This window comes from Pituophis catenifer, unplaced genomic scaffold (genome assembly GCF_029215685.1).
Source record: "Pituophis catenifer annectens isolate HBS135680 unplaced genomic scaffold, rPitCat1.0.hap2 SCAF_1, whole genome shotgun sequence".
Lineage (NCBI taxonomy): Eukaryota > Metazoa > Chordata > Lepidosauria > Squamata > Colubridae > Pituophis > Pituophis catenifer.
In genome coordinates this window covers 218,747,020-218,774,009 of record NW_027256881.1, presented here as the reverse complement: position 1 = coordinate 218,774,009, position 26,990 = coordinate 218,747,020, and the positions used below count along the sequence as shown (strand labels likewise).

At 37.8% G+C, this 26,990-nt stretch overlaps 1 protein-coding gene across 1 annotated transcript in view; it reads left to right on the top strand.

Annotated features, from left to right (window-relative positions):
• The first annotated feature begins 469 nt into the window (after positions 1–469).
• GPR39 (G protein-coupled receptor 39) overlaps positions 470–26,990 on the top strand; it is a 168,832-nt gene continuing 142,311 nt past the window's right edge. Inside the window, exon 1 of the mRNA XM_070957030.1 lies at positions 470–1,328. Within this exon, the coding sequence (XP_070813131.1) occupies positions 470–1,328 (859 nt within the window). The remainder of the gene's footprint in view (positions 1,329–26,990) is intronic.

Sequence of the window (26,990 nt, the reverse complement as noted above, 5' to 3'; positions counted from 1 at the left end):
AGTTAATGTTTGACGGAAACTGCTGCCTTTCAGCCACAGGGAACAGATCTTGTGGAAAAGGGCAGAGACTACAACAGTATTGCTGGTTGGGTTAGCTGTCCTTTAGGGAAAACTGGGAGCTGTCTCCAGCATTGAGCATTTCCTGTCTTCTGTCTCACCCAGAACAGGTGAACAAAAAGCTTTCCTCAGCTTGTTTTTTCTCTCTCATTGTTGCTAATGTGATTGAGGCAGAGGACTAATTCAATAAGGCCTGGGGTGGGGTGGAGGGGAATGCGAGAGAGGAAAGTGTTATTAAAACTTCACTTCTGTTTGTCCTTACGGTAGAACAAAAGGTTCTTCAAACCAACTGGTCTAGCTGTATTTCAGAGTAAGTGTGGTGGGGTGTTAACTGTAAGACTGTAGAGAGAGTGACCTTTGGTGACCTGCTTTTCTCTTCCTTCTTCCTGTTTCTGTACTTAGTTTTTTGGTCATGGGGGCACCAAATGATGATGATTGTTGGCACCTCATCGATCACAGCCACGTGAAAGACTTTGAAGTAGACAAATGGGTGAAGATCACCATTGCTCTCATCTATAGCATTATCTTTGTGGCAGGGATCTTGGGCAACAGTGTCACCATCCGGACTTCCAAAATCCTGCAAAAGAAAGGCTACATGCAAAAAGCAGTGACCGACCACATGATAAGTCTAGCATGTTCAGATCTCTTGGTGATCTTACTGGGGATGCCTGTGGAATTCTACAGCATCATATGGAATCCTTTCTCGAACACAAAAGGAGATCTAACCTGCAAGTTGTACAGCTTCATCTTCGAGGCTTGCAGCTATGCCACTGTGTTACATGTGGCCACCCTAAGCTTTGAGAGGTACATTGCCATCTGCCACCCGTTTAAGTTCAAAGCTACTTCTGGAACCTACAAAGTGAAGATCCTCATTGCCTTTGTTTGGATTACATCGGTGCTGGTGGCCTTACCCCTTCTCTTTGCAATGGGGGCAGAGCACCCATTGGTAGACATCCCAGGCCATCGGGGGTTGCTCCTCTGTGAAAAATCCAGGTCTCAACGTCTGCCTGAATTCAGTTTAAATGTGACAATATGTACCAATTTATCATCCAAATGGAGAGTCTTCCAGTTTAGTATTTTCACTGCCTTTATTGTGTACATCATAGTATTGGTATCTGTAACATTTATGTGCCGGAATATGATTAAAGTCTTGATGGTCTACAAGCAAGGAACGGTGGAAGTAAAAGGAAGAGAAAAGCAATCCCAATTTCTAAGGAAAAACGAAAGTCCAGAGAGCCGAGGATCCAAGAAACAGACTCTTATCTTCCTAGGTAAGTTCATAATGGAATTACCATACATTGATGGGTGAGTGATAGTGAGCAGTAAGAAATGGGACCGTACAGTTACAAAACAAGAAGGAAATGGAAGCGAAAGGATAATCTGAAATGGAAAATGAATGGCAGAATTGAAGTAGGTTCTATCTCTTTTCATACTTACTATTTCTTATTCATTATGGAAATATTCCTGCTCAGTAGAAAGCAAGTGACACAAAAATTATATGGAGCCTCTGTGGTGCAGGCATTATGAATGTGTATTTAAGAAGATTGGATTTATTTCAAGTTGCATTTCCTTTTTCTTTTTGTTCAGAATCCAATGCCTAAGTTTTTCATAGCATCTCCTACATGTATCCTAGGACATTTTTTCATCATTATTTAAAGAAAGCTCTCTATTTTTAAAGAGTTGTACAATCGTGCAACCTCCAGATGGTCTCATTGGGTATGGGTTGGAAATTTGCATCTCTTCAGTTAAGAGTGTCTTTGGATGGAGTTCCTAAAATTCAATTTGCTTTCACAGTCATGTTGCTTGAATTTGTTCCCCTTAGACAAATAAAACAAAGTTTGGTGACCTCACAACATTTTATAAGCAACAAGAAGGGAAGGATGGAATGGGAAAATAGGAAGTATGATAAATATATTGATCCATGTACATTTGAAATTCTCTGAAATTTCAATTATTTGAAATTCTTATCTTTGCAATACAGACCTTGTCAGAAATAAAATATATCTGAATTTGGTTAAGGTTAAGGTTAAGAAGGTTAAGGCTTACTGACATGGGCTACAGTCTTGAGCATCAAACTTGGAAAAAGACAGTTAATAATAATGCTAACAATATATTGATTTGTATAATCTTAGGTTTTGCAAAAGCAATTTGTATCTCATCCATTTCTACCATAATCGATTTCTACCATATATTGGTGGCTATATGAATGTGATTAATCAATTGATCCAGACTTTCAGAAAACTGGCCCCAAGTTGTATATTTAACCTTGCCACTTTATTTCACTGGCCATGCTTCTTTGTCTTTAACATAACCTTATCATGTAAATCTTTCCTGGTGCATGCTGAATTTCTCTCACCTGAATATGTATTGAGGGTCTAACACCAGGGCTACAGTACATGGACTGTAAAGATCTAGATCAGGGATGTCAAAATGGCGGCCTGCGGGCCGGATGCGTCACACACTGGCCCCGCCCACCCCAGCTCCGCAAAGGGGGAAAACATCGCAAAACATCACATGACAGCAACATGAACTGGCGAGTTTGAAACCCGTGATCTAGATAATCATTGGATAACAACTTTGTGATTATCTGGTGCTCATCCACATATTTCCAGTTATGGTAATCATAGCCAGGGGTTCACATGAAGATGTCAGTTTTTCAGGCTCTGAAACCTCCTTGGGATTATTCATCTTTGCAGGATTTATATACGAATAGTTATATTACTTTTGAACTACTACACTTGTTCAGATCTCTCTGTGAGTATGTCAGGATATATAGTTACGTGCTTGGTAGAAGCCATGCATTTGCCCAAAACTCTTAGGTGGAGATTATAAATATAGCATGCAACTGAAGGTATTGGATTAGAGGTAGTTAACAAGATAACCATTCTTTCTTCACTTTCTTTCAAATTTACACTGGTTTCACTAAAGCCTTGATAATTCTTAATTACTTTCATGTGTTGTTCTCTTCTCGAATTTGTTCTGCGTTGTATTTATTAAATGACTGGCAATTACATTAGATTCTGCTTTTTCCTTGCCATGTTTTCTTACTCTAAACCTTATTAAGTTATCATCTTCCCATTCTGAGAAACATCCAGGTTGTCATTCATTGGGCATCAGCACTTTATTTTGGTTTCTTGACTTTTCATTATGTTCTGTCTGAATGGCTGCCATTCCTTGTTTATGCTGGCTTGCCTCCTACAATTATCGTCTTCTATTAAACTATCATATGAGTGTGCACATCACCAAGCCAGTTATTATTTGAATGCCTTTGAGAGTCCACCAGATTTTGGGGAGGGGAGATGAAGAGTAGGGTAAACAAATTTAAATACATTAGCAACTATTGAATATATAAGTAGATTAGCAATTATACTTATTGTCAGCCCTGACACTCATGCTGTTACTATGATCTGTAGCCAATGAAACCTCAACTATTTAAGTGACTACAAAATGAATTCAGTGAATATTGCAAATTCCCTTCCCTTCCCTTTATTTTGGGGAAAAAGAAGCAAGAAAATGTGGACATGCTGTTACAATTCTGACCAGACACTAAAAATAAATAAAGCAAATAAGATGGCATATTGTTTATTGCTGGTTTATTGTTGTACTAAAAAAATTATTCATGAATCTAACTGTGAAAATTAATATCCCATGTTCAGCTATGGAGAGTACTTTTCCTGTATTGTTTTGTAATCCCTATAATGTGTGGATTATAGTTCTCAGAATTTACAGTTAGGAGACCAAATGAACACTGAAGAATGCTGAACTAATTTACATATTCGTACTTCGTGGTGGGGCAATGTTGACTCACAGGTAGCCACAGAATTCATAGTTAATCAGTAGGACCGTCCCTGTCCTACTGCCCCCATTTATTCGTATCCTTATCCTGTATTCATAATCATGTTTATACTTATATCTGTTATCTTATATGTATTTGACAAATAAAATAAATAAAGAGTTTCGGATTCAGGCTCTGGACATTTTGCTCAAAAACTCTTTAGTTTAATTCTTTACCGCATCTTTCACCTACATCCATTTCAGTATTTTAGGAGATTAGTTTATAGAATCAATGGTATAACGTTGTTTTTGCTATTTTAACAAATAACAAATATGTTAGCATATTTTCATTATGTTTTTCATTCCATATGTGGCATACTTAATGTGTTTTCAGTATATAGCTCCAGTGGTGGAGCTATATATCAGCCAGTCCACACCCCTTAGGGAGAACTGATTGTTAACTTTCTGAGCAGTTTGGCAAACTGGTTGTTGGAAGAAATCATTAGGGCAGAGAACCGGTTGTTAAATCACTTGAATCCCACCACTGTATAGCTCCATAAGCTGATGTTATTTCATAACACTCTACACTGCTGTATATTAAGTAACATGTTTTGTTTCATCATTTTGTGAGTTGGGTTTTTCTCTTCTGTTGATGTCAATGTGACTAGTGATTTCATAACCTGTGCTTCTGAAGTTCATAAATGTATTTTCCTAGGATTTAAGTAATATGTGAACTCAGTGATCAGCTGTTTGTGGGGTGAAGTGGGCATTAGCTGTTTTTCTATTTGGACAGGATTTTTCCTATCTGACTTCACCTATCTGTAGCCTAAGACATCCATCTTGTATAACAGTACATGGCACAGATAGTTTTACTTTTGTTCCTAAAAATAAATAGATAGTTGCCACTATTGCAAACAAATAGTGTGCTATATTCTGGAAAAAAAATACATTTGTGCCATCAAGTTGATGTCCACTCTTAACAACCACAATGGACCACAATCTCTAGAAAGCTTTGTCTTCTACCTGGCCCCTCAGGCCTTTTAACCCACTATATTTGAGTCCATCCACCTTGATCCTGGTTCTTATCTTCTTTAACCTTCAGTCTTTCCCAACAAAGTCAGATTTCTCAAGAGAGTTGAGTCTTCACAGAATGTTTCCAAAATATGATAACTGTGTCAGGTCATTTGTGCCTCAAGTGAGGACTCTAGACTGAGTTCCTATTTGTTTTCTTGGCTATCCATGATATCTTCTGACTCCTATCACCAAAATACTATTAACATTTCAACTTATAATGTTTTTAGTATTGAGTAATGATGATCATAGAGTGCCTGTGGAGATTCTCAGTCATCCAGGTCATGGTTGTCCCAAAGGTGCCTTTACAAGAGGCAACTGGACTTTCTGGTTTTTCTTTGAAGATGTTTCACTTCTCATCCAAGAAGCTTCTTCAGCTCTCTTCCAGAAGTTTCTTCCAAAGCTGAAGAAACTTCTTGGATGAAAACTGAAACATCTTCAAAGAAAAACCAGAAAGTCCAGTTGCCTCTTGAAAAAGCACCTTTGGGACTATGATCAGAGAGAACATTAAGTATTCATTGATAGGAAAATACATTATTTTTTTGTAAAAAGCTGCCCTGTTGCCTGCAGTGGTTCACATGTTGTACAATACATTTAGCATGAATAATGTTTCCTCAGACCTACAAATATGCCATATCCCCTATGTTGCATCACCTTTCTCTAGTTGATGACTAGCAATAGAACATTTTTAAAAAGGGAATCATTATAGATATTGCTTTAATGAGTTCTTTCTTATCTGCAGGTAGTTTTGCATTGCTACCTAAAAATATGTGTTTGTGCATATGTGTATATACATGATGGAATGAAGTGGTAAAGAGTTTAGAATACTTTTCCTTGGTGGCTTCTGAGATGCATTTCAGATGACTCTTTAATATGTCTCACTAATTAACTTTGCTTAGAAAATAGATTAATGAACAGGAGATAGAAATCATGGCCTGCATCCATGAGAACAGCACATCTGAAGTTGTGGCTTTCGTAAGAATTATGCTTTGGGGCGCTTTTAACCCAGACTAAATAAACAGATATATTGTTTACGAATTGTTGAATTTAAATATTATGATAACAATGTCTCCGTCTGAATTTCATTTAACAGATGGGTCAAATTAAAACAAATATTTTCTTGTTCCAAATGTATCTCACATTTAACATGAAATGTAAATGACAAACACAGAGCAAGATGTCTTGAGAAGTCTAACAGTAATAAAAACAATTTATGGAGTCTTCCTCCCAAGTTGTTAAAAGTAATAACTTCTATAAAGCAGAAATTAAATTCATAAATCTACTACTTAAGTGAAAGTGTATGAGGTTTTAGTGCTACATTTTGGTTTTTGAAAAATAATGAAAACCAACTGAAAACATGTTAGCGAGGGAATGGCAGTGAAATGTTTTCTGTGTGCTATTTAGACCCTGATATTGAAGTTCAGGATGAAAATAGAAAAGTAAGATAAAATAATAAGCCTATGAAATAATAGTTCAAAAAAATAACCCAGTAGCGAAGAATGTAATATTTGTTTCTAAATACGAGCTGTAACATAGATGCAAGGTTAATATTTTGCAGAGAGTCACTGGGAAATGTATTTTTCCAGTGGTGGTTATTGCACTAAGGGTGATACAACCTCTACTCTGGATTTTCCAAAAGCAATTTTATAAAGTCAGTATAAGTATTAAATAGGATGACCAAGTGATACAAGCCATTGTTTTATGGGCAATTCTTTGCTCGGCTCTTTTTTTTTCCTTTTCTTCAATTTCTCTATCCACCAAGATTCCCCTCTCTCCATTTTAGTGTACATTGACCTGGTTATTACGATTAATCTGCCATCCAACATTACATGGAACAATTTATTTACATTTACACACAAAATAATGTAAAATAACCCCCCTTCTTAAAAAACTATTGACAGCCTTTTGAAACATGCATCAGTATATTTGGTGTGATACAAACCATTCACCTATAACAATTCGTCTTTACCTACAAAGAAAAAAAAGTAGAAACTCATTGAAATCTAGCTAGTAATTTGGATGATGATGCACTGTTATCCGTGCTGTTTTCTTGGCAAGAAAATCACCATGGTTTGCCGTGGCTTTTTTCCAAGATGTTTTCAATCTCCCAAACTTAGTCGACAGTGTTAGGATTGCTATTAGTGTCTCATACAACTAGTAACTTTTTCCAACCTTGTTTAGCTTTATGAGGTCAGCCAAGGCACTGTCATCCAAAGTAAGCTTTGAAAAGGGATATGAAGATGACCTTTGGAATAGGGAAGAAATGAACAAGCAATTAAGGGGGGCCTTTCAGGAAATATTACTCAGTCCTGGAGAAAAAGGAAAGCTTGAGAAGGAAACTCAAGACAACTCTGCCTGGATTTGATTCAGTACTAGAGGAAACAGAAAGAAAGGTAGACAATTTTTCAAAGTTCTGTGATTCTATCTTGGTACAATAAGGAACATTTTTGACCTCCCCAGCCTCCAACAACTGACAGCTTTACTCTTTGTTATACTGAAAAATGATTTGATTTTTAAGCTTTCATTACTATTCTTCCCCCAGTGAATTCTCTCTTCTGTTTCTCTAGTAGCTCTGAGCTGAAGAGCATTGAAAACCAAAAGGCCTCGTTCCTTACAGAGAATGAGCAGAGGGCTAAATCCCCCAGGACTTCAGTAGTGAACTGGTTCAAAATGGTCGATAGAGGCATGTTTATTTCCCCCCCTGCCTTTGTTCAACTCTATGCTTCTGGAAAAGGCGTTATAAGGGGGAAATTGCTTGTAGGAAATAGATGTGCAGCCCTGACAATTACTGTTTTTTAATACATACATACATACATACATACATACATACATACATACATACCAGGGGTGAAATGTAAAATCTGTTACTACCGGTTCTGTGGGCGTGGCTTGGTGGGGGGGTAATGTGACTGGGTGGGTGTGGCCAACTTTTTAAAAAAAAAAAACTTTTCAAAGCATTTTTTCTAATGCTTTGAAAAGCCTCTCTGCCGATCAGGAATTCAGCTGGGATCGTCAGAGACTTTTCAAAGCATTTTTTTTACCACCTCTTCGGCCAAGAGGTTGCAGAAAAAAATGCTTTGAAAAGCCTCTGACGATCCCAGCTGAGCCGCATGATCATCAGAGGCTTTTTTTTTTTACTTTTAAAAGCATTTTTTCATCGGAAGAGGTTGTAGAAAAAATGCTTTTAAAAGTTAAAAGAAAACCTCTGATGATCATGTGGCTCAGTTGGGCATGATGGGCAGGGAGGGGTGCAGGGATTTTTGCTACCAGTTCTCCGAACCACCCGCCGCCATCGCTACTGGATCGGGCGATCCGGTCTGAACCGGGAGCATTTCACCCCTGATACATACATACATGCATACATACATACATACATATATATATATTCCCTTTTAGCTTTTAAAACAGAAAGAAAATGTATATTTGACAGAATATACAGGATTGCTGAAAATCAGAAATCAAAAGGCCATACACAACATGAGCAGTAATTAGGAAGACACAAGGGTGTTAGTGAAAGTGTTGGACTTAGACTAAGAGACCCAAATTCAAGTCTCATCCAACAACCTGAGCTCCCTTCATGGCTTATATTTTTCTCCGACAGGCTTACTTTATAGGTTGTTGTGGAAAGGAGAGGCAAGCCAACAAATGCTAAAGAAAGGGCTAGGAAAGCAATAAATATATACCATGTTTCTCCGAAAATAAGACCAGGTGTTATATTAATTTATGCTCCAAAAGACACATTAGGGCTTATTTTCTGGTTAGGTTTTATTTGGGGGGGGGGAATACGGTACTAAATGCATCCATCTGGCCAACAATCTTAACTGAGGTTTATTTTGGGGGTAGGTCTTATATTATGAGCATCCTGAAAAATCATGCTAGGACTTATTTTCCAGTTGGGTCTTATTTTTGGGGAAACAGGGTAACAAGGGACTTACATATCCTTTTTAGAAATTCAAGCTCTGAAAATGAAAACATTAAGTTTAGAACAGCACCACAGAAGTGAGTGATCAATTTCTAGGGTCACAAGTTACAACCTAGCTCACTGTTGACTCAACTGATCTTCATCTCCACCATCATCTCCCTCCCTCCATAGGAGTTTTATTCCTATTAATTATGATTATAATTGACTTTTAATTAAAAAGTGCAGCTTTTTATTTCATGGACTAGAATATTATTATGGAACCGTTGACGGGTTGAGAAATGGATTTGGCTTGGGAACATAAGATACTGAGATGGTAATGCCTAAATTTTGGCATTTGGTGCTGAATTTAATTTAATCCATAAGATTAAAGAACCAAGACTTATTGCTTTCCAAAGTAAGATAGGTAGGAACACGAAGATGACCTTTGCTTCTAAAACTCCTTCCTTCTATAAGGCAGAAGCAAACACACACACCCCTATTTCTTCTTTTTTTAAAGTGGTTGACTGTTTCTGATCAGCAAATTTATGTTTTTTTAAAAAATGTGATTGCTTATTTTGTAGGGTGTAAAATATTTTTACCATGTGAATTTTACATTACATTTGCATTTGTAGGTTGGTGCAGAATTAAAAGACAGGAATTCAACACCAGCATTTAAATAAAACATTTTTGATAGTTAAATGGTGCGCAAATCAGAAAATATTTCCTGCATTCAGATAATTTTAAAAAGGTGTGCTTTTTTAAGGAACATGAAAAACTCTCCCAGTTGTGCTTGAGTTTGAAAACTATGTTTGCTTTTAAGATATTGTTAGGAGGGAGGAAACAGTAGGAATTAAGCCTCCATCATCCAGCATGACGACAGCAAAAACAACACAACTGATTACAAGTGGGAGACGGCTGGAAGGGCCTATTATACAAGCAAGGGGCAAATTGATTAATGGCATATAAAGGCAGAGATCTCTGTAATGGTAGTTTAATACTCTGACAATGTCAGCAGATGGCTGACGAAAGCTTAGTAAAATAAAATTTAAATGATTTACATTTTCTTATGGTCTGTAGTGGAATCTCCAACTAGAGTTGGGGGGAGGTGTGAAGAAGGGTTTGAGCCCTTGCACAGCTGGAAAATGAACAGATGTTATCTCCACAGAATCCCTGAAACCCTAATCTGGCTCTTCCCAAGAGAATGCATGCAAGATTCTTGTTAATGGGCATGCAGCAATAAAGAAGCAACTTTGATCAGCTCATGATGCCATTCTGTTTGACACGGCATTCATGATGCCTTGTGTTTGACACGGTCTTTGAGCTGTTGAAAATGATTATATGTGAATGATTATATGTGAATGTTTCAAAAGCTGTGCATAGAAAATATATACCATACTGTCCAAGTGACTTCTGTGTTTTCACAATAATCTTAGTCAGCTCTAACCAGACAGACAAGATATGGAGAAACAGAGAAAGTCAGCCCTATGTGACTAAGCAGTTTCCTCTTAAGCTAATTAATGTTACAGTTAACAGAGTCTAGAACTTGCTTGCTATCGATAAAGGTCAGACCTTCATGTAGTTCAATATCTGTATGGATTTATTATGTTAAAGATCCAGGGAGTTGTGTTATGATCAACAAATGCTTTCATTTCAGTTTTTTAGGCCAGTTCCTCATGTGTATCAATAGTGCAGTTCTCAAATCTTGCTCAGTCATTAAAGTACAAAGGTATAAAGGAAACATAATTCTCCAACTCCTCTCCAGAAGCTTTATTTAGAATTAGCATAAAACCCCTGTCTGAGATCTTCACACTAATCTGACATACTTAGCAAAGGACGGAGGCTTCAAAAGAAAAAAGTAATGAATGCTGAAACTGGCAGGCATTGCGATAGTTCATATCTGACAACTTTCACTTTGGGTGAAACTTCATTTTACAAGGAACATAGAAGGAGAGGTCCAAGGCTACATTTGCAGGGGGAAATCAGTTCAAATGGAACCAGGGGTATTTAACCTTTCCTACACACTGATGCTCTCCTGGCCAATTTTAAAAATTGCTTTTTTTCCCAGCCAAGTTCTAGATGGAAAAAGCTAGTTTCGGGAGGCAAAAGACAAAAGCTTTTAAAGGTATCTTTTATATATATATATATATATATTTCTCTTTAGCCAGGTTCTTCCTACATAAACCAAGATTTTTATGCAGCCCTAGTTCAGTGAAATCCCAATCCACTAGTTTCTAGGCTTTTTTTTTCTGGCTGCCAGAAAAAAGAAAAAGAAAAAAAGAAATAAAAAGCCTAGAAACTAGTGGATTGTGATTTCACTGAATTAGGGCTGCATAAAAATCTTGGTTTGCGTAGGAGGAACCTGGCTAAAGAGAAATACACATAAAGCCTACAAAAAGGAAGGCCCCACCACATACATCGGACAAACCAACAGAAGAATAAGTGCACGCATTGAAGAACACAAGAACTCAGTTAGAAAAGAGGAACCAACTTCTTCCCTGGTCCAACACCTCAAAGCCACAGGACATGATATTGACTTTAAAAAGACCAGAACTATCGCCAAAACTGAACACTTCAACAACAGAATAATCAGAGAAACGTCCACACAGCATGAATAAACGAGATGATACCTCCCGCCTGCCAGCCATTTGGAAACCCGCCCTTATTGACAAACGAGTCCCTAACACAAAGAATGACACCAGACCCACACTCACGAGAGCCACACAGGATGTAACCACCACACATCCACGCAGAAAGCATACTCAAACCCACACTGATGATGAGGCACGACCACGGACCAGAAGCCAGACCACAGCTGCATCATTAGCCACTTTAAACCCCTCCAATCCATACATGAAGCAGACTGACACCCAACATGAAGAGATGGCACGGCCACGAACACGAAGCCAAACAACAGCAACACAGCTAACCAGCTCAAATCCCCCTGCTACTCAGACTAACCCGAGCACAACCAAGCCCCCACCTAAACAGAACACACACCCATCCAATCAGAGCACAGCCAAACCCCCATCCAATCAGAGCACAGCCAAACCCCCAACCAATCAGAACACACCTCCACCCAATCAGAACACAGCCAAGCTCCCACCCAATCAGTTCACACCCCCACTGGCAGTTAAAAGGAAGAAACAGCTGTGATCACACACATTGCTCCTAGAAGCACAAAGCCGAGAACACCAGCCTGAAAATGAAGAATGAGACTTCGTCGAAACGTTGCCAAGACACCTCCAATTTTACGTGGGAGAAAACCCGAATAACCAAAGACCTACATACAAACACCCGCGAAAACCTCAGAAAACACACACACACACACACACACACACACACACACACATATATATATATATCGTGTTTGTTGGAAAAGTTCCAAGATCAGAAGGTCATATGTTATTTTTTTCAGGAAATATTAGTACCTGTCCTGTTATGAACATAAGTAAAGGACAGGACCAAACATTGAGAAATGTTGAAGACATGGATTTTGTCAGTGGACTAGGCCATGTTCACAAAAAAGTAAATCATTATTTTTGGCAGGCTTTAAATACTTCTTAATAATCTGCTTTATAGGTTAATGAAAACATTAGCTGTAACAGATGTATGTGATAAATAGCCTGGTATTTGCAGTCACAGTGAGCAAGAGAGTGAAGGAAAAGGGAAACCCTCATTTGTTGCTAAATAAAGCTTTGCACTTCTGAAGTATATATTAATCTTTGCAGTGAGCTGTTTTGAAGACATTTTGCATGGCTGACCTATAGAGTCCATTGTTGTAAAATATGAATTAGCGGCTTATGTTGGCTCTTTTTTACTTCCTACATCTTAGATAAAGAGAAGGAAAGCCCAGCGTCTGAAGCTGAGCACCTAATTTTTTCACAATCAATTTAGAGTTGGCAGATTAATGTGTAGCTCAAAATAAGGGTGCCGCGCTCGGAAAGAAATAGCCTTTCAAAAGATCACAGAGGAAATATATTTTCTGAGGCACCTGGCAAATGGATTTGCAGTAGGACAGATTACTTCAAGTACTTGCTAAAAATATGTGCTTGACATCTACGGATGATTCCGGTGCAGTAAAATTTGACAATAGTGTGACTTCTGCTACAGGAAAATTAGATGTTTCTTCATAGGCAGGAAATGGTCTGCATTTGGATTGTTGTTAGATGAGTTTTTCTTCTCTTGCTGAAAAAGATACAGCTTGGGGATATGATGAAATTGAAAGAACAACTTGATTGATTGAATTTAAAGGGTGGAAAAATAGCTACAGTTCAAGTTCTTTATTTAAGTTCCCTGAACTTCAAATGCATTTTTCCTTAGGCTTCAATGATAATACCACAGATGTAGAGATTAGTAGTTTGGAATTGCTTTCATTTGGGTACCCTATGAATGTTACCATATAAAAGATTAATGGACAAGGTATCCAACGATATTCAATAGTCAATAATATCTCATTGTGCCTATCAAAATCATGGCATTGTAGGTGAATTTTTGGCACTGAATGTTAGGTTCCACTGCCCTTTAAGTGTGATCTGTTTGTCTTTGAAAACATGTCTCACAGTTTATTTTTGGAGTGAGAAGTGGCATATTTTGAGCTAATCTAAAATGGATGACTTTTAGCAAAGAAGTATCAATTTAAATCCCAGTTTGGATGGCTTTAGAGGTAAACTAAGCCTTCTTATGTAAAAAGAGATAAGACTAACTAGCTTTCTAGTTGGACAGACGAGGAAGGCCATTTTTGACAATATTCCCTGCCCACTGCACTGACTCACACCTCTGCAAATCTCCTTCACGAAAGAGTTGACGCAGAGAGGGAGAAACTACAGAAGGGGGCAAAATCAGTGAAAAAGACTTTCCTTCCTTCTTTCAATTAATACTTCTGTTCATTGCTCATAAAAATAGAATTCAGCTAGTCATTCTGTGTGCTCCCAAAATGTCATGTTTCCATTTAAGAAACACCTTTAGTTTTGAGGGAAATACTGGAGACTATTTCTTGATAAATAACTTCTGTAGTTATAATCCAACAGCCAACTAATCTGATTTTATAAAGTCCACACCCTTCCCTTGTTATATAGACTGCTATGTAGTATTTCCAACTTCTAAAGAAACTTGTAAATCCTAGAATGTGACTTAATTGAGAAAATAAGTAGTTCTCCTTAAAATTTAGAGTGTTTTGGAAATCCATTGGAATATGAATTCAGAGCAATACAAAGAGCGATTCTGATTCCAGAAACACTTTCTGAAAACTCTTGAGCTTTTAGTCATGATGCAGTTTATTAGCAAATGGCTCTCATAATATGCTTCAAAACAGTAAGTTTTAGAAAGAACGTATGAAGCTTTTCAAATAGAGATGAAAATGCTTTGAAAATAGCTGTAGAGATTTAAGAAATTTAACAAGTTGAAGGAGCTATTTCTTGGAAAAAAAGAGCTGAAATCTGCCAAGAGCAATTGATTCAAATTCAGAGACAAGCATGTTGTAAAATACCATTAATTCTGAACTTTCCCTATGAAAAAGACAAGTGATCTCTTGTAGTTGCCATAGAGATATGTTTACAAAAGTTGTTTCAACAGGGCCACAAAAATCTATTGGATGGTCCTTACTGAGTAGAAGCAAGACTTAGATCAGAGGTGTCAAATTCGCGGCCCATGGGTTGGATGTATCAGGCGCTGGCCATGCCCATCCCCGGTTTAGCAAAGGGGAAAAAGTCATGATACATCACATGACACCTGACTTAGATCTTTTTATAAGCCAAATCCTGTAATAATCATGTAGAGGGGTTTTTTTTCTCAGAGATCTGAATAGCTAATGGATTGTGGTTCGGAAACTACAGCAATCTATTAAATAATAATGTAATTACCCCAAACATCAAATAGAAGCGTCCATAGGTCTCTTTTTTTCCATTTTTCTACTGTAGTTAGGAATGATTTTCAGAGCTTGGTAGGGAGGAAGAATGCTAAGTTTGTGGTCTAGTTATGTTTCCACCTCGATTCCTTACAGAAAGAGTTTTTGTTTTTTTAATCTTAGCCACATTTTCTCTCTTTTTTGTTGTTATTTATTTTCTTTCACTTTTATACTTAAATTTTATAGTCATTTTCTATGAATCATGATTGTAGGATGGGGATTTTCTTTTCTTTTTTCTTTTTTTAAACATGAAAAGTGTTCTCTTTTTAAATGGCATTTTAATGGGAAAGATACAATGACATTTGTAGGGAAATAAATAATGAAATTCCGGAAGCTGTTGTAGGAAAGAGAATTTATCAGAATCTGAATTTAATACGTGAAGTATCTATATTTTGTACAATACTTTGCTTGTAACAGGAGGTTTAATTGCAAAATAATTTGCATTACTTCTGAGAATCCAGTTTGCAAGGTGGAAGATTCTAAATTTTCAGAAGAGTTAGCGAACAAGATTTCCATTGAGGCCTTGAGGGAGACTACTCATAAGCTAACCGAATCTGATTACCCATGATGATACAATCAACATTACTAACTGGAAGGGTATTTCGGGTAGTCTGACCTTGGAGATATATTAATATAATGTTAAATATAAAGCAGATTGCTGATAAAAAGAATACATTATTGTAGTATTAAATAACACAAACCACATCTTGATCTTCTGAATTTTGATTAGGTTATCCTGGAAAAATCCAGAATGACACATTACTGTGGCGGCTGCTGCTGTGAATTGTCCTAAGCAGGCTGGCTTTAGTATACAAGTAGCCCACAATGTACAACCATTCATTTAGTGACTATTAAAGATTCCAACAGTGCTGAAAAAAGGGATTTACAGCCTGCCCTTGCACTTATAACATTTGCAGCATTCCCACAATCACTTGATTCAGATTTAGGCACTTGACAATTGGCAAGTATTTATGACGGTTGCAGCAACCCAGAGTTATATGATCACCATTAGCGATTTTCCCAACCAGTTTCCCACAAGCAGGGACCATGGGAGAAGCCAGATTTGCTTAAGGACTGAATTATTCATTGAATAACTGCAGTGATTTGCTTAATAACCATGGGGGAGGGGAGGGAAGGTTGCACAATTGGGTGTGACTCACTTAACAACTGCCTTGCTTAGCAACAGAAATCTTAGTCCCAATTGTGGTTGGAGCCTGTAGTTTTAGTGAAATGCCTTTCAATAGTCTTTCAGTGGGACACAATATGAAGTTCATAAACTTTCTTTAAGCCCAGGAGCTGAGATTGTTGAAATTACTGATTAAGCTTCATTTGAATGAAGGTGAGGGAGATAGTGGTAGACTACTTTGCTCTGGTTTTCTCTCCTGAACTTTTCCCTCTAGGAATGCTACGCCCGAGTGCAAAGCTAAGTTGCATTTCCCAGTTGTCCTATCTTCTTTCTGTTAGAAGTGGAAAGCAGCAATTATTATTTTTCTAGATGACATCAAAACCATTTTCTTAATACAAAAGGTTTAATTTTGTGAGACATGGTTAATTGGAATGGGAAACAATGGGAGAACAGATAATAGCTTTAATATTCAAAGGTAAAAGCTTTAATAAAGCAACTGCGAAGTTGCCATAAAAATGGGTCTTATCTATTTAGAGTTAGGGCAAGATAAGCAAATCACTAACTCTGAGAACAATAATAACGAAAGATTTCAGTTGTATTCCTTTTAGACTAACCTCTGTTTTTGAAAGAGAATCAAAGGGTTTTAGGGTATGTTCTAAACCCTGGAGTGCAAATTGGTTTATGGAGCAACGTTGCAGTCTACTTACTAGTGAAAGCTCTTTGGGTTTGGGCTTAACAATGCAGTGATAACCTACAAAATGTTAATTGCTTAGGACAATCAGGTGCTTTGGTTAATTCACTTTTATCTGTAACCTCAGTAAACAAGCAGTACATCATGATATAATTCAGGCAACCAGTACCATTGTTGGTTTGTACAGATCATAATGAAACACAGAGCTTGATCACATATATTTACATATTACTCAGAAATTGTAATTAGATCTGATTTTTAATTTAAAATCAGCCATTTTCTCTAGGGCAGGCTTGGCTCTCTGATGAGGGAGTCAGCATTTCAGCCAATTTTATTCTCTTTTCAAATGGTTTGCTTAATCCTCAGTAGAGGTGGAAAACTGTTTGACATCTAATACAGTATCTGATGCCAGGATTTTTTTAAAAATACTTTTTTAATATCTAAAACCAGTCAAAGCTAAGACATCCTGGATTGCGCTGCTTTCTTTCTAGCCTAAAGTTTGTAGGGTCACAGTAAGTATTCTTTTTTAATATTATTTCCCAATCTCTCTCTTTTTAAAAAAAACTGCAGATACTAGTGGCTGGGAGAGTTTTTGTATTCAAAGCATGCTCTTTACTTCTCAGCTACAATCCCTGTCTTCTAATTTAGTAGCTCTTTTGCTGCTACGGCATCCTGTCTTTCTTTCATTATTCTAGAATACATGGCTACAGATATTAGATTTTTACTTAAGACTCCAATCCAGACACGGACTAGATTTCAGTAAAGCTACCTTCATTAAGCATTCAGAGAGTGCTAAATTCTAAATTCAAAGAGTGCCCCAATAATTCATTTCCGATTCATTCTCAAAACAACAGACTGATAAGTGAAGAGGTATTTAAGCCACTTTCAGGATAACAGAGTTGGAAGGGACCTTGGAAGTCTTCTAGTCCAACCCCCTATTTAAACAGGAGACCGTATACCAGAGGTGAAATGTTCTCGGTTCGGACCGGCTCGGGCGAGTAGGTAGTGATGGCGGCGGGCAGTTCGGAAAACCAGTAGCAAAAATCCCTGTCCCCGCCCCCCATGCCCAGCTGAGCCGTGCGATCATCAGAGCCTTTTTTTTCCCTTTTAAATGGCGTATACCATTTCAGACAAGGGAGATTGTAATGTGGAAGCAAATGGATCCCTAGAGAAGAGCCAATTTTGTCCAGTGGTGAAGGCACCAGAATAGAAACCAGAATAGAGACTGTGATTTCTAGTCCTGCCTTAGCCAGCTGGGTGAGTTGGGACCTGTCATTCTCCTTCAGCCCAACTTACTCCACAGGATTGTTTGTGGAGAAAATAAGAGGAGGAAGGAGAGTTAGGTATGTTCACCACTTGAAATTATTTCTCTATCTAAAAAAATAAACATTTTCCTTATGTCCTAACAGAAATGTTTGAGGGAACCTTTCTTTTGAGAAATCATGGACATTTGTTGGTTTACATCCTAAAATACTTTATAAAGACATACAAGCAATAATCGTTTAACACGCACAAGGGAGAAACACATAAAGCATTTTATTATTTCTTTAAGAGAGATGGGGATAAGGACAGTTTTGTCTATATCCCAGCTGGGGATGCATATTAGATAAATGGGATTCTTAGGATAAGATAAGAGGCATAAAATAAGAGGCTGCATTGGAGCTCTGAGATATGTACAGAGCCATCAACCTATTAAAGACACTTATTTCTTCTTCTGCCTCTAGTCCCTGTCTTCAGCAGAGATGTTCATTCCATATTTCATAGAATGGTATGTTAAAAAGATGAGATAGATAGAGCAACTTGAAGCTCACATCTGCCCTTGCCCCTCTCTTTACCCTATGTGGTTCAGCACTTATCTGAACTTTTAGAAGATCCTAAGTTGGGAGTATGTATGAAGGAAAGAGAAGATTTGTATGACCAGCAGAAAGTTGAATGAACTTCATTATAGTGGTAATGGATGTAGCAGTACAAGTCTTAAAGGGCCAGTCTGGGAACACATCAAATTTAAAAGGTCTATCTATATCAATGGTTCCCAATGTGGGGGCCATGCCCCACAGGGGGGCAATTTGATTTTTAATGGGGACAATTTGGAACCTTGTTTAAACCAAGTTAATAGCCTTTTAGGCTTCCTCCATCTAAAGTAGGAGTTCACTTTTTGAATAGTAAGAATTATATTGGGGGGGGGGCATTTAGAGATGCTTAGGTGGGGCATGGCCAAAAAAAGGTTGGGAACCACTGATCTATATGGTTAAATGGACTGCTGAATCTAGTCCTGATGGGTTTGTTCTCTTATGTTGTGCCATGCGTTTATGAAGTGGTTGTTTTGTTTCCCCAATGTACAGATCTGCACATGGCTCACTGCATTGTACTGCATATACCACATTGCTCACTTTATGTCTGGGTGTTTTATCTGGGGGGTGGACAAGCTTCTTCCTTAGTGTATTCTTGGGTTTGAAGTATGCATATATGTTGTGTTGGCTGAAGATCCTCCTGAGCTTTTCAGGATATTGCAGGATATCCCAACATTACGCTAATTTCCTTGCCCCACCCACATTTATGCATATTTTTCCAAACTATACAAACTGAGCCTGCTGTAAGACACAGACCCAGGACCCCATCTTCATTTCCAAGAATGCCTGATAGATAGCCAAATAAGTCTTACTAATGGAAGAAATGCAACCTAGGACTTGATTTGCACTTTGCCCATTTGCCCAGATAGAAAAGCAAAAGATACGCAGAAGTAGCTGCTTGGGTGTTTTATTTGCTGTGACTGGATGGGTGGAGAAAAGAAAGAGAGAGAAGGAAAACAATGATAAATGCAGTTGTACAATGTATTGTTGCAGTAAATAATGAAGTAATATCTTTGGCTTTATCTATGGCTTGGAACACTCAAATTGAACGGTGTAAGCAAATGAAAAGTTGGACTCCCTAGCTGCACTTCCCTTTAATGGCCAGGCTTTGCCTGCAACTCTTCGATAGTCTCTCTGTGATTTGTAATTATTTTCTGCATGCTTTAATGAAGAAGTAATAATCCTTTAAATGTTTAAGTAGCCTTTGACCCCTAAAAGTTTAGCTTGGTATTTGGCTGCTTTGGGTATTACTTTGCTATCCCCAGTTGAGGCAAAAGAGTCTAATTATACTGTGAAGAAAAACTCTCTTCTATGCTCTGAGAAGCCAATTAAAAGTGACAGTATCTGCAACAGTTTGTAAACAGCTAGTTATGTGGTAGGCAGAAAAATCACAATGCATTTTGCTCTCTTTCCACTCTCAGATTTCAAGTATCCTAAAGGGTCTACAGAACAGTTTTCTATAAATGGTATCTACCCAATGTACTGCAGTCCTTGATGGTTAATATGTTATATTTGAACCCGAAAATAGTTAAGTTTGGTTCATTTTCAGTCCAGGTGATATTTGGCAGTTGGGTATTCAGCTCTTTTTGCTGAAAGGATCCTAAAAATCTTGAGGTTGCTAATTCTGAATATTCGTGTTAGATCTCTTTATTGTACGGAAGGCAGAAGTAAATCTTAAGCATGTCTTATTGTCCCTCAAGGGGTTGTAATAAAAATTATTCCTATACTATAGGCAAAACTAAAACTATATGAGGGAAAGTCCTCGAGAGTAGAGGAGATTGATGACATAAAGAGGACTATTGATTTTTGATAAATGTGAAGAAAGGCAACATATACACATAATAAAACAACAACAACACATGTTTGATTCTAGGAAAGGAGGGTAGATGAAGATCCATCTGTAGAAATGCAAGACTCTAGAGGTGAGAGTAATACAGGCAGTTCTCGAGTTACAATCATAATGGAGCCTGAACATTACAGCTGCAAGTTCTAATGGTTGTAAAACAGTTGTGTGGGATTTTTACAAAGGTCATTCAGTGAACAGAGTAATCATTAAGGGACTGTGACAGTAGTAAGTGTGAACCCATTGTTCGTTATGGGCATAGTTTTGCCAAAGTGCTGATTTTCAGTAAGACCATCATAAAATGCAGTCACATGACCGCGGGATGCTGCAAAAGCCCATGCAGGCATCCATGTTGCTGAGTACCCAAAGTGCAGTCACATGATGCAGGGGAAACACCATTAGAACTTCAGATCTCAGTCGTAAGTCCCCTTTTTCAGGTAAGTCATAATCGGTCATAAGTTGATGACTACCTGTAGTGGGTTATCCCTCAAATTATTTAATGTAGTCATTGTGATTGAGGGATCATATAATAATTTTCATTACTTTTATAGTGCTGCTTTTTTGGGGGGGGCATCCTCCATTTGGAGTATATAATCTTTATCTTGGACACTTTTGAGATCCTTGGCCCTTGTATTGGTTGGGAGCCCAGTAAACCTCATATGTCTATGCATGATAATAAAGCAGGTTGCACTCTATTTCCAGACTCTTTAGTTTTCTTGTTCAGTACAATCCAATACAATCAAGTATTACTACTGGTTTTCACACTTGAATTTCTGCTGGTTTCTTTCTTTGTGTTGGTATGTGCATGGACACCCAGACCAATATGGTCACATGAATGCTAAATGCACTGAGTTATATTTTCTGCACATCTGTAGTAGTGTAATATTCAGCTGTTTCCCACATTGTGCTGTGCTATGGCTTAGTAAGATAACCCTGCTTGGACTCTCACAAAAACAATTAAGCCAAATAAATAGTGATTTACTAACCTAGTATATGGGTTCTCATAAGGTAATAAACTAAAACCAAATCAAACCAATCAAATGAGCAGGCTGTGTTTTAAAAAAGCATCCCCCAGTAAGCGAAGATGAGCTTTGAAGGTCAGAATGAATTTTGGAAGCTAGAAATTGGTATAAAAGTCGTGGTGACGCAGTGGTTAGAATGCAGTATATTGCAGGCTAACTCTGCCCGTAGCCAGGAGTTTGATCCTAACTTGTTCAAGGTTGACTCAGCCTTCCATTAGTCTGAAGCGGTAAAAATGAGGCCCCAGGTTGTTGGAGGCAATGTGCCAACTCTGTAAACTGCTTGGAGAGAGCTGTAAAGCACTGTGAAGTGGTATATAAGACTAACTCTAAGTGATATTGCTAGTGCTATAAGAGAGAGAAGCTAGTTGGTTGATGAAGAGTCATCTTGATGCATCAGCAAAAAAACACAAAAAACCACCATCCCTGAGTTTTGTGTGAGAATGGCTGCTAAAGGAAGTCCTTGTTTTCCAGAATGATAAAATCTTGGTGTCAGTTTTGGAAGACAATTTTCTTTTTTGTTGGGGGTGTTCTTTGGAATCCTGACATTTGGTCTATCTTGGAGACCTATGTAGTTATCATCATAGGAGTGGGAACACTCTGGCCTCAGCTATCCCAGTTTATACCGACGGGGTCTATCCTAAGATTCTTACATTCAGAGTATGATAATCTCAACATCGGGTACAGCAAAAATATAAGCAATTAAGTATTAATTACTTGACAATTGAGTATTTTGATATTATTTTTATGTTTGGTTTTTGTTTAAAAATAAAAATTTAATTGGGAAAAAAACATACTTAAATACAGGTAGTCCTTGTTTAGTTATTGCCTTGGACAGTGACCATTCTCAATGTTGATGAAAAAGAACCTTTGCAACATTTATGGCCTTCATGGCATGTCTTTCTCAGTCACACCTTTGCCATTGCAGTCAATTAATATGTGTTATCCTATGTCTGAGTCATTTTTTTTCTTTTTCTCCCCCTTACTACTGTTCTCCTTCACCTTCAAAGATTGGACAGGCATCCATGACATGAATAATTGTAGAGAATTGGAAAACTGTTTGACAAATAGATGATGGTTCAGAATTGGATCAACGTCTGCCCAGTAAAGAAAGATTTTTTTGACCCAGCAGCATCTAGTATTATGGTTCAATAATACTAGACACAAAAATAATTCTCCTCCTCCTCCAGAACATTTTGGTGACTCTAGAGGAGGAGCTAAAGAGGAAAACTAGTTTGCTATAACTTCCAGTTCAGAGAAGGGCAACAAAGATGATTAGGGGACTGGAGGCTAAAACATATAAAGAATGGTTGCTGGAACTGGGTATGTCTCGTCTGATGAAAAGAAGGACTAGAGGTGACATGATAGCAGTGTTGCAATATCTCAGGGGCTGCCACAAAGAAGAGGGAGTCAAGCTATTCTCCAAAGCACCAGAAGGCAGGACAAGAAGCAATGGGTGGAAACTAATCAAGGAGAGAAGCAACCTAGAATTAAGGAGACATTTCCTGACAGTTAGAACAATTAATCAGTGGAACAACTTGCCTCCAGAGGTTGTGAATGCTCCAACACTGGAACTTTTAAAGAAGAGATTGGATAACCAGTTGTCTGAAGTGGTGTAGGGTTTCCTACCTAAGCAGGGGGTTGGACTAGAAGACCTCCAAGGTCCTTTCCAACTCTGTTATTCTGTTCTGTTCCATTCATTTATTTATTTTCAGATCCAACCTCCTGCACTAGTTTAAGTTCCAAAGTATAATCTCGTGGAAAAGGAATAGAAAGTTGATACTAAATTCTGTGTTTGAGGAGGTGAACTAAAATGGGGCTTGAAGAGATCCGTTTTGTTAATAGTTCAAAAGCTGAAACTCCAAAACATTTAAACACACAGAGTCAAAGCCTGCAGAGTGAATGCCCTTTCGCTGTGATTGGGAAAATTAGTTTACCCTTCTCAAGCTGCTGTGAAGTGTAAAGGGGCCAGATCTTTGTTTACTGTCACCTTCCCAAACGGCTGTCACACTGTGAGTAAGGCATGATAAAGGCAAATCATAACCTCTTGTTAGCCTTCAATCACACCGCATTATGGATTGGAAGAAGGGATGCTGCCTCAGCCAGTTTGGCTCCATGCATAGGATTTGCATTCTGAAACAGCAGTGAAGAAAAGCACATTTGGTCTCTGCATAATTCAGAGCCATGATGTCCTTTAACAACATCACAAGTCTCCATTTCATTATCTTCTGAGGTGACCATTTCCAATGTGGGTTGCTGAGAGCATTTTTATCTTAGTGTAAGTATCCTTAGCCATTAATGTATTTCTTTAATCAAGCAGAAGAGAGAGAAAGAGAAAAACTCCTCCTCAAGGGAACCCAAAATTGATTTCCCTTACTGCCGAAGTAATATTTTATCTTATGAAAGATTGTCTGCCAGTCATGGAAGCAGGTAATGCAAACTCCTTTACATTAATGCAACTCAAATCTAAAGAGCTCATCCTTTGTGCTGTGGCGGTTTTAGAAGTTGTGTGGACGAAGAAAAACACCGGTGTTGAAAGCTAAAAAATAGAGGAATAACAAATGAACCACATTCTGTGGAATCTCAATACCTATATGTATATACCTATACATCCCAGCAAATGTCAGGATTCTCATTAAAGGAATTCTTTCTTTTAAAATGCATTTTTTTAAAAAGGCCTTAGGATGCTTGACTGGTTGTTGAAGTGGCCAGGCTTCCAAATGCTTCTTCCAAGAAAGTCCCTAAATATATTGGTCTATTCTGACATCTAGCAAAAGTTGAGCTCGCTATAAAGAATTTTAGAGAAAACTAGAGAGCAAAGGATCTTTTTAAAAGCCAGTGAGTAGCTTCTAAAAGAAAGCTAGCAGATAACTGAGCTCCTGGCAAAGGGGGAATTTCCTTGGAAGGCACTTTTGAAGGCAAAGAAAGTTGCCAACTCCCCTAGAAAGAATTAGAGAAAAGCCACTGACAGGTTATATGTATTAAGATAAATGATATGAAGACGGTATATATTAAGATAATGATATGGATGTATGCAGAATTAACATTTTTCTTCAGTCTAGCACAGATGCTGGGAGACTAAAAAGCAAAGTCACTAGGTATTAATTAATTCGTGTGGCAACCATTAGATGAAGAGATTATCTGGGAAAAGAATTGTTTAAATGTAATTGGGAATACATAGGTGTTCCCATATGTTCTCAATAACACATCACTCTAATTTCTTTATATACCTTTTAAACAGAAAATGCCTTAAAAAGAAAACATTATTGTTGCAATTCTAGGTTAAGCTTTTATTTTGGTTTTAAATGGGCTAGTTGAAAATTCTTGAGGGTGACTTCTGTGAAGTTAATTTTGGGTGGTTGAAAATAATGAAGTAATACTATTTCCTCTATGAAGAAAGGCACAGGCAGTGCAGTGAGACTATTATATGCACAAAAATGGGAAAATATTAAAATACCCACAACGGAGGAGTAGATTGTGAAGATGGTGGAAGTTGCAGAAATGGTAAAACTATTTGATCAGGGATAGGACAAATACTTTTATAAAAGACTGGAAACTTGTTATGGACTTTTTGCTGAAAATGGGAGAAAAAAATGAATCGGTGATTTATGAATTTGCTGATTAAAAGTATTGCATATAGGAAGAAGAGAACCACATCGTGACTTTAAAGAGGGAGGAGAGATAATGAATCTGTATCAGTCTCCATTATCAGATGGGAAAAAAATGGGGACAAATACAAATATTCTAAGCTTGTGTTTTCAAACTTGGCACTTTTAAGATGTGTATGTGCTGGCTGAGAAATTGTGGAATTCAATTCTTAAATTTTCCAAATTAGAAAATCTCTGTTCGAGGCTCTTACACAAACTTTTTTCTGGATTCCAGTCATGTTATTCTCCAAATCTGAGGATGCTTATTCAAATAAGAAATCAGCTTTGTGTATGAGTGGAAGGAACTTAAATTGTTGAATGTTGGATATGATATTTCCATATCATTTTGAAAATAAGAAACTTTTCAAGCTAATGTTCTAAGATGTATATTCAGTGCCATATTTGTTTTCTCTTGTTCCCTTCTACTTTTCTCAGAGACTTAAAGTACACCAGGTTTAATCAAACACAAAAGGCAGTTTCTCAGTAATTAAATTCCTCTTGTGCCAATTATGAAGCTTTAAATGGAAACAAATATTATGTACATCACCTTTGTTATTAGAAGCTGTCAGAAAAGAGCCCTTCAATAGGATTTTAATTTTAAAATAATCTGGGAAATCCCAGTGTTCAAAATAGGAAATTCAGGATATGTGGATAAACAGTGTCTCTGCACTTCATGTATACTTTGCTGAGAGACCATATGTTGTTTAAACTCAGGCAAGGGAAAAATAAAAAAGTCATTTCTTTGAAATGTTCCTGCTGAGGCAAATTTAATCTAAACTTAAGTGTACTTTGTCCAGGAAAGTTCTGCATCCTATAAACTTTGTGAAGGAGTTTTCTTCTCTTGGATCAGCTGTAAAGATTCTTCTTCATTTGTTAAAAAAACTCTTCTTCCTCAGAATGTAAAGGCAATTCATGACTTGAAAATGTATTCTAGTAAGTACGTTTATTAGCTTCAAAATGGAATCCAAAGATCTCTCTCTATATATACATCTACTTCAGTCAAGCTTTTTTAAACATAGCAGTATGAAGTACTTCTAATTTCTATACTACATTGATTTAAGTTACAGTTCTAATCATGATCAGGATTATAGGAGACCCATATTGAACTTCTAAGTCATGTTTCATGGTTGCCGTTTCTAAGCTTCTGTCTCAACTATAGGTTAGCTTTTTAGAAGGGACCAAGTGAGGCTTCTCCAGCAAACAGAGGTAGATGGTTCCAAATTGAGGCTCTATTGCCCTCAATTTACAAAAATATACTTACCTATACATTCCTTCATACTATGCATTCATTTTGGGCAGGGGTGGGTTCTACTTACCTTTACTACCGGTTTGCAACGGGACCGCGCACGAGCAAAGCAAACACACACGCGTGCACTTCTGTGCATGTGCAGAAGCCTCCGTGCATGCGCAGATCACCCATGATGTCATGGTGGGTGGGCGGAGCCTCCCGCCGGTTTTACTACCGGTTCTACAGAACAAGACCGAACCAGGAGCAACCCACCACTGATTTTGGGGCAATACTCTCAATACAGTTTCTCCTCATGCTAAATTGCATCTGTTACAGAACAGAATAATATAGCTGGAAGGGACCCTGGAAGTCTTCTAGTGCAACCCACTGCTCAAACAGGAAACCCTATACCAGGGGTATCAAACTTGTGTCGTTACGGTGTAGTCATGTGACATACTGGGACTTTTTTTCCCCCTTCATTAAACCTGGCATGGGCATGGCCAGCATGTGACGCATCCGGCCCACGGACCGTGAGTTTGACAGCCCTGCCCTATACCACTTCAGACAAATGGCTCTCCAATCTCTTCTTAAAAATATCCAGTGTTGAAGCAGCCACAACTTCTGAAGGCAAGCTGTATCACTAGTTAATTGGTCTAACTGTCAGGAAATTTCTTTTTAGTTCTAGGTTGGTTCTCTCCTTGATTAGTTTCCACCCCTTGCTTCTTGCTCTGCCTTCAGAGATTTGGAGAATAGGTTGACTCCCTCTTCTTTGTGGCAGCCCCTGAGATATTGGAACACTGCTATCATGTAACCTCTAGTCCTTCTTTTCATCAGACTAGACATATATATATATATACGAACAGATTACATCATCACTTCAT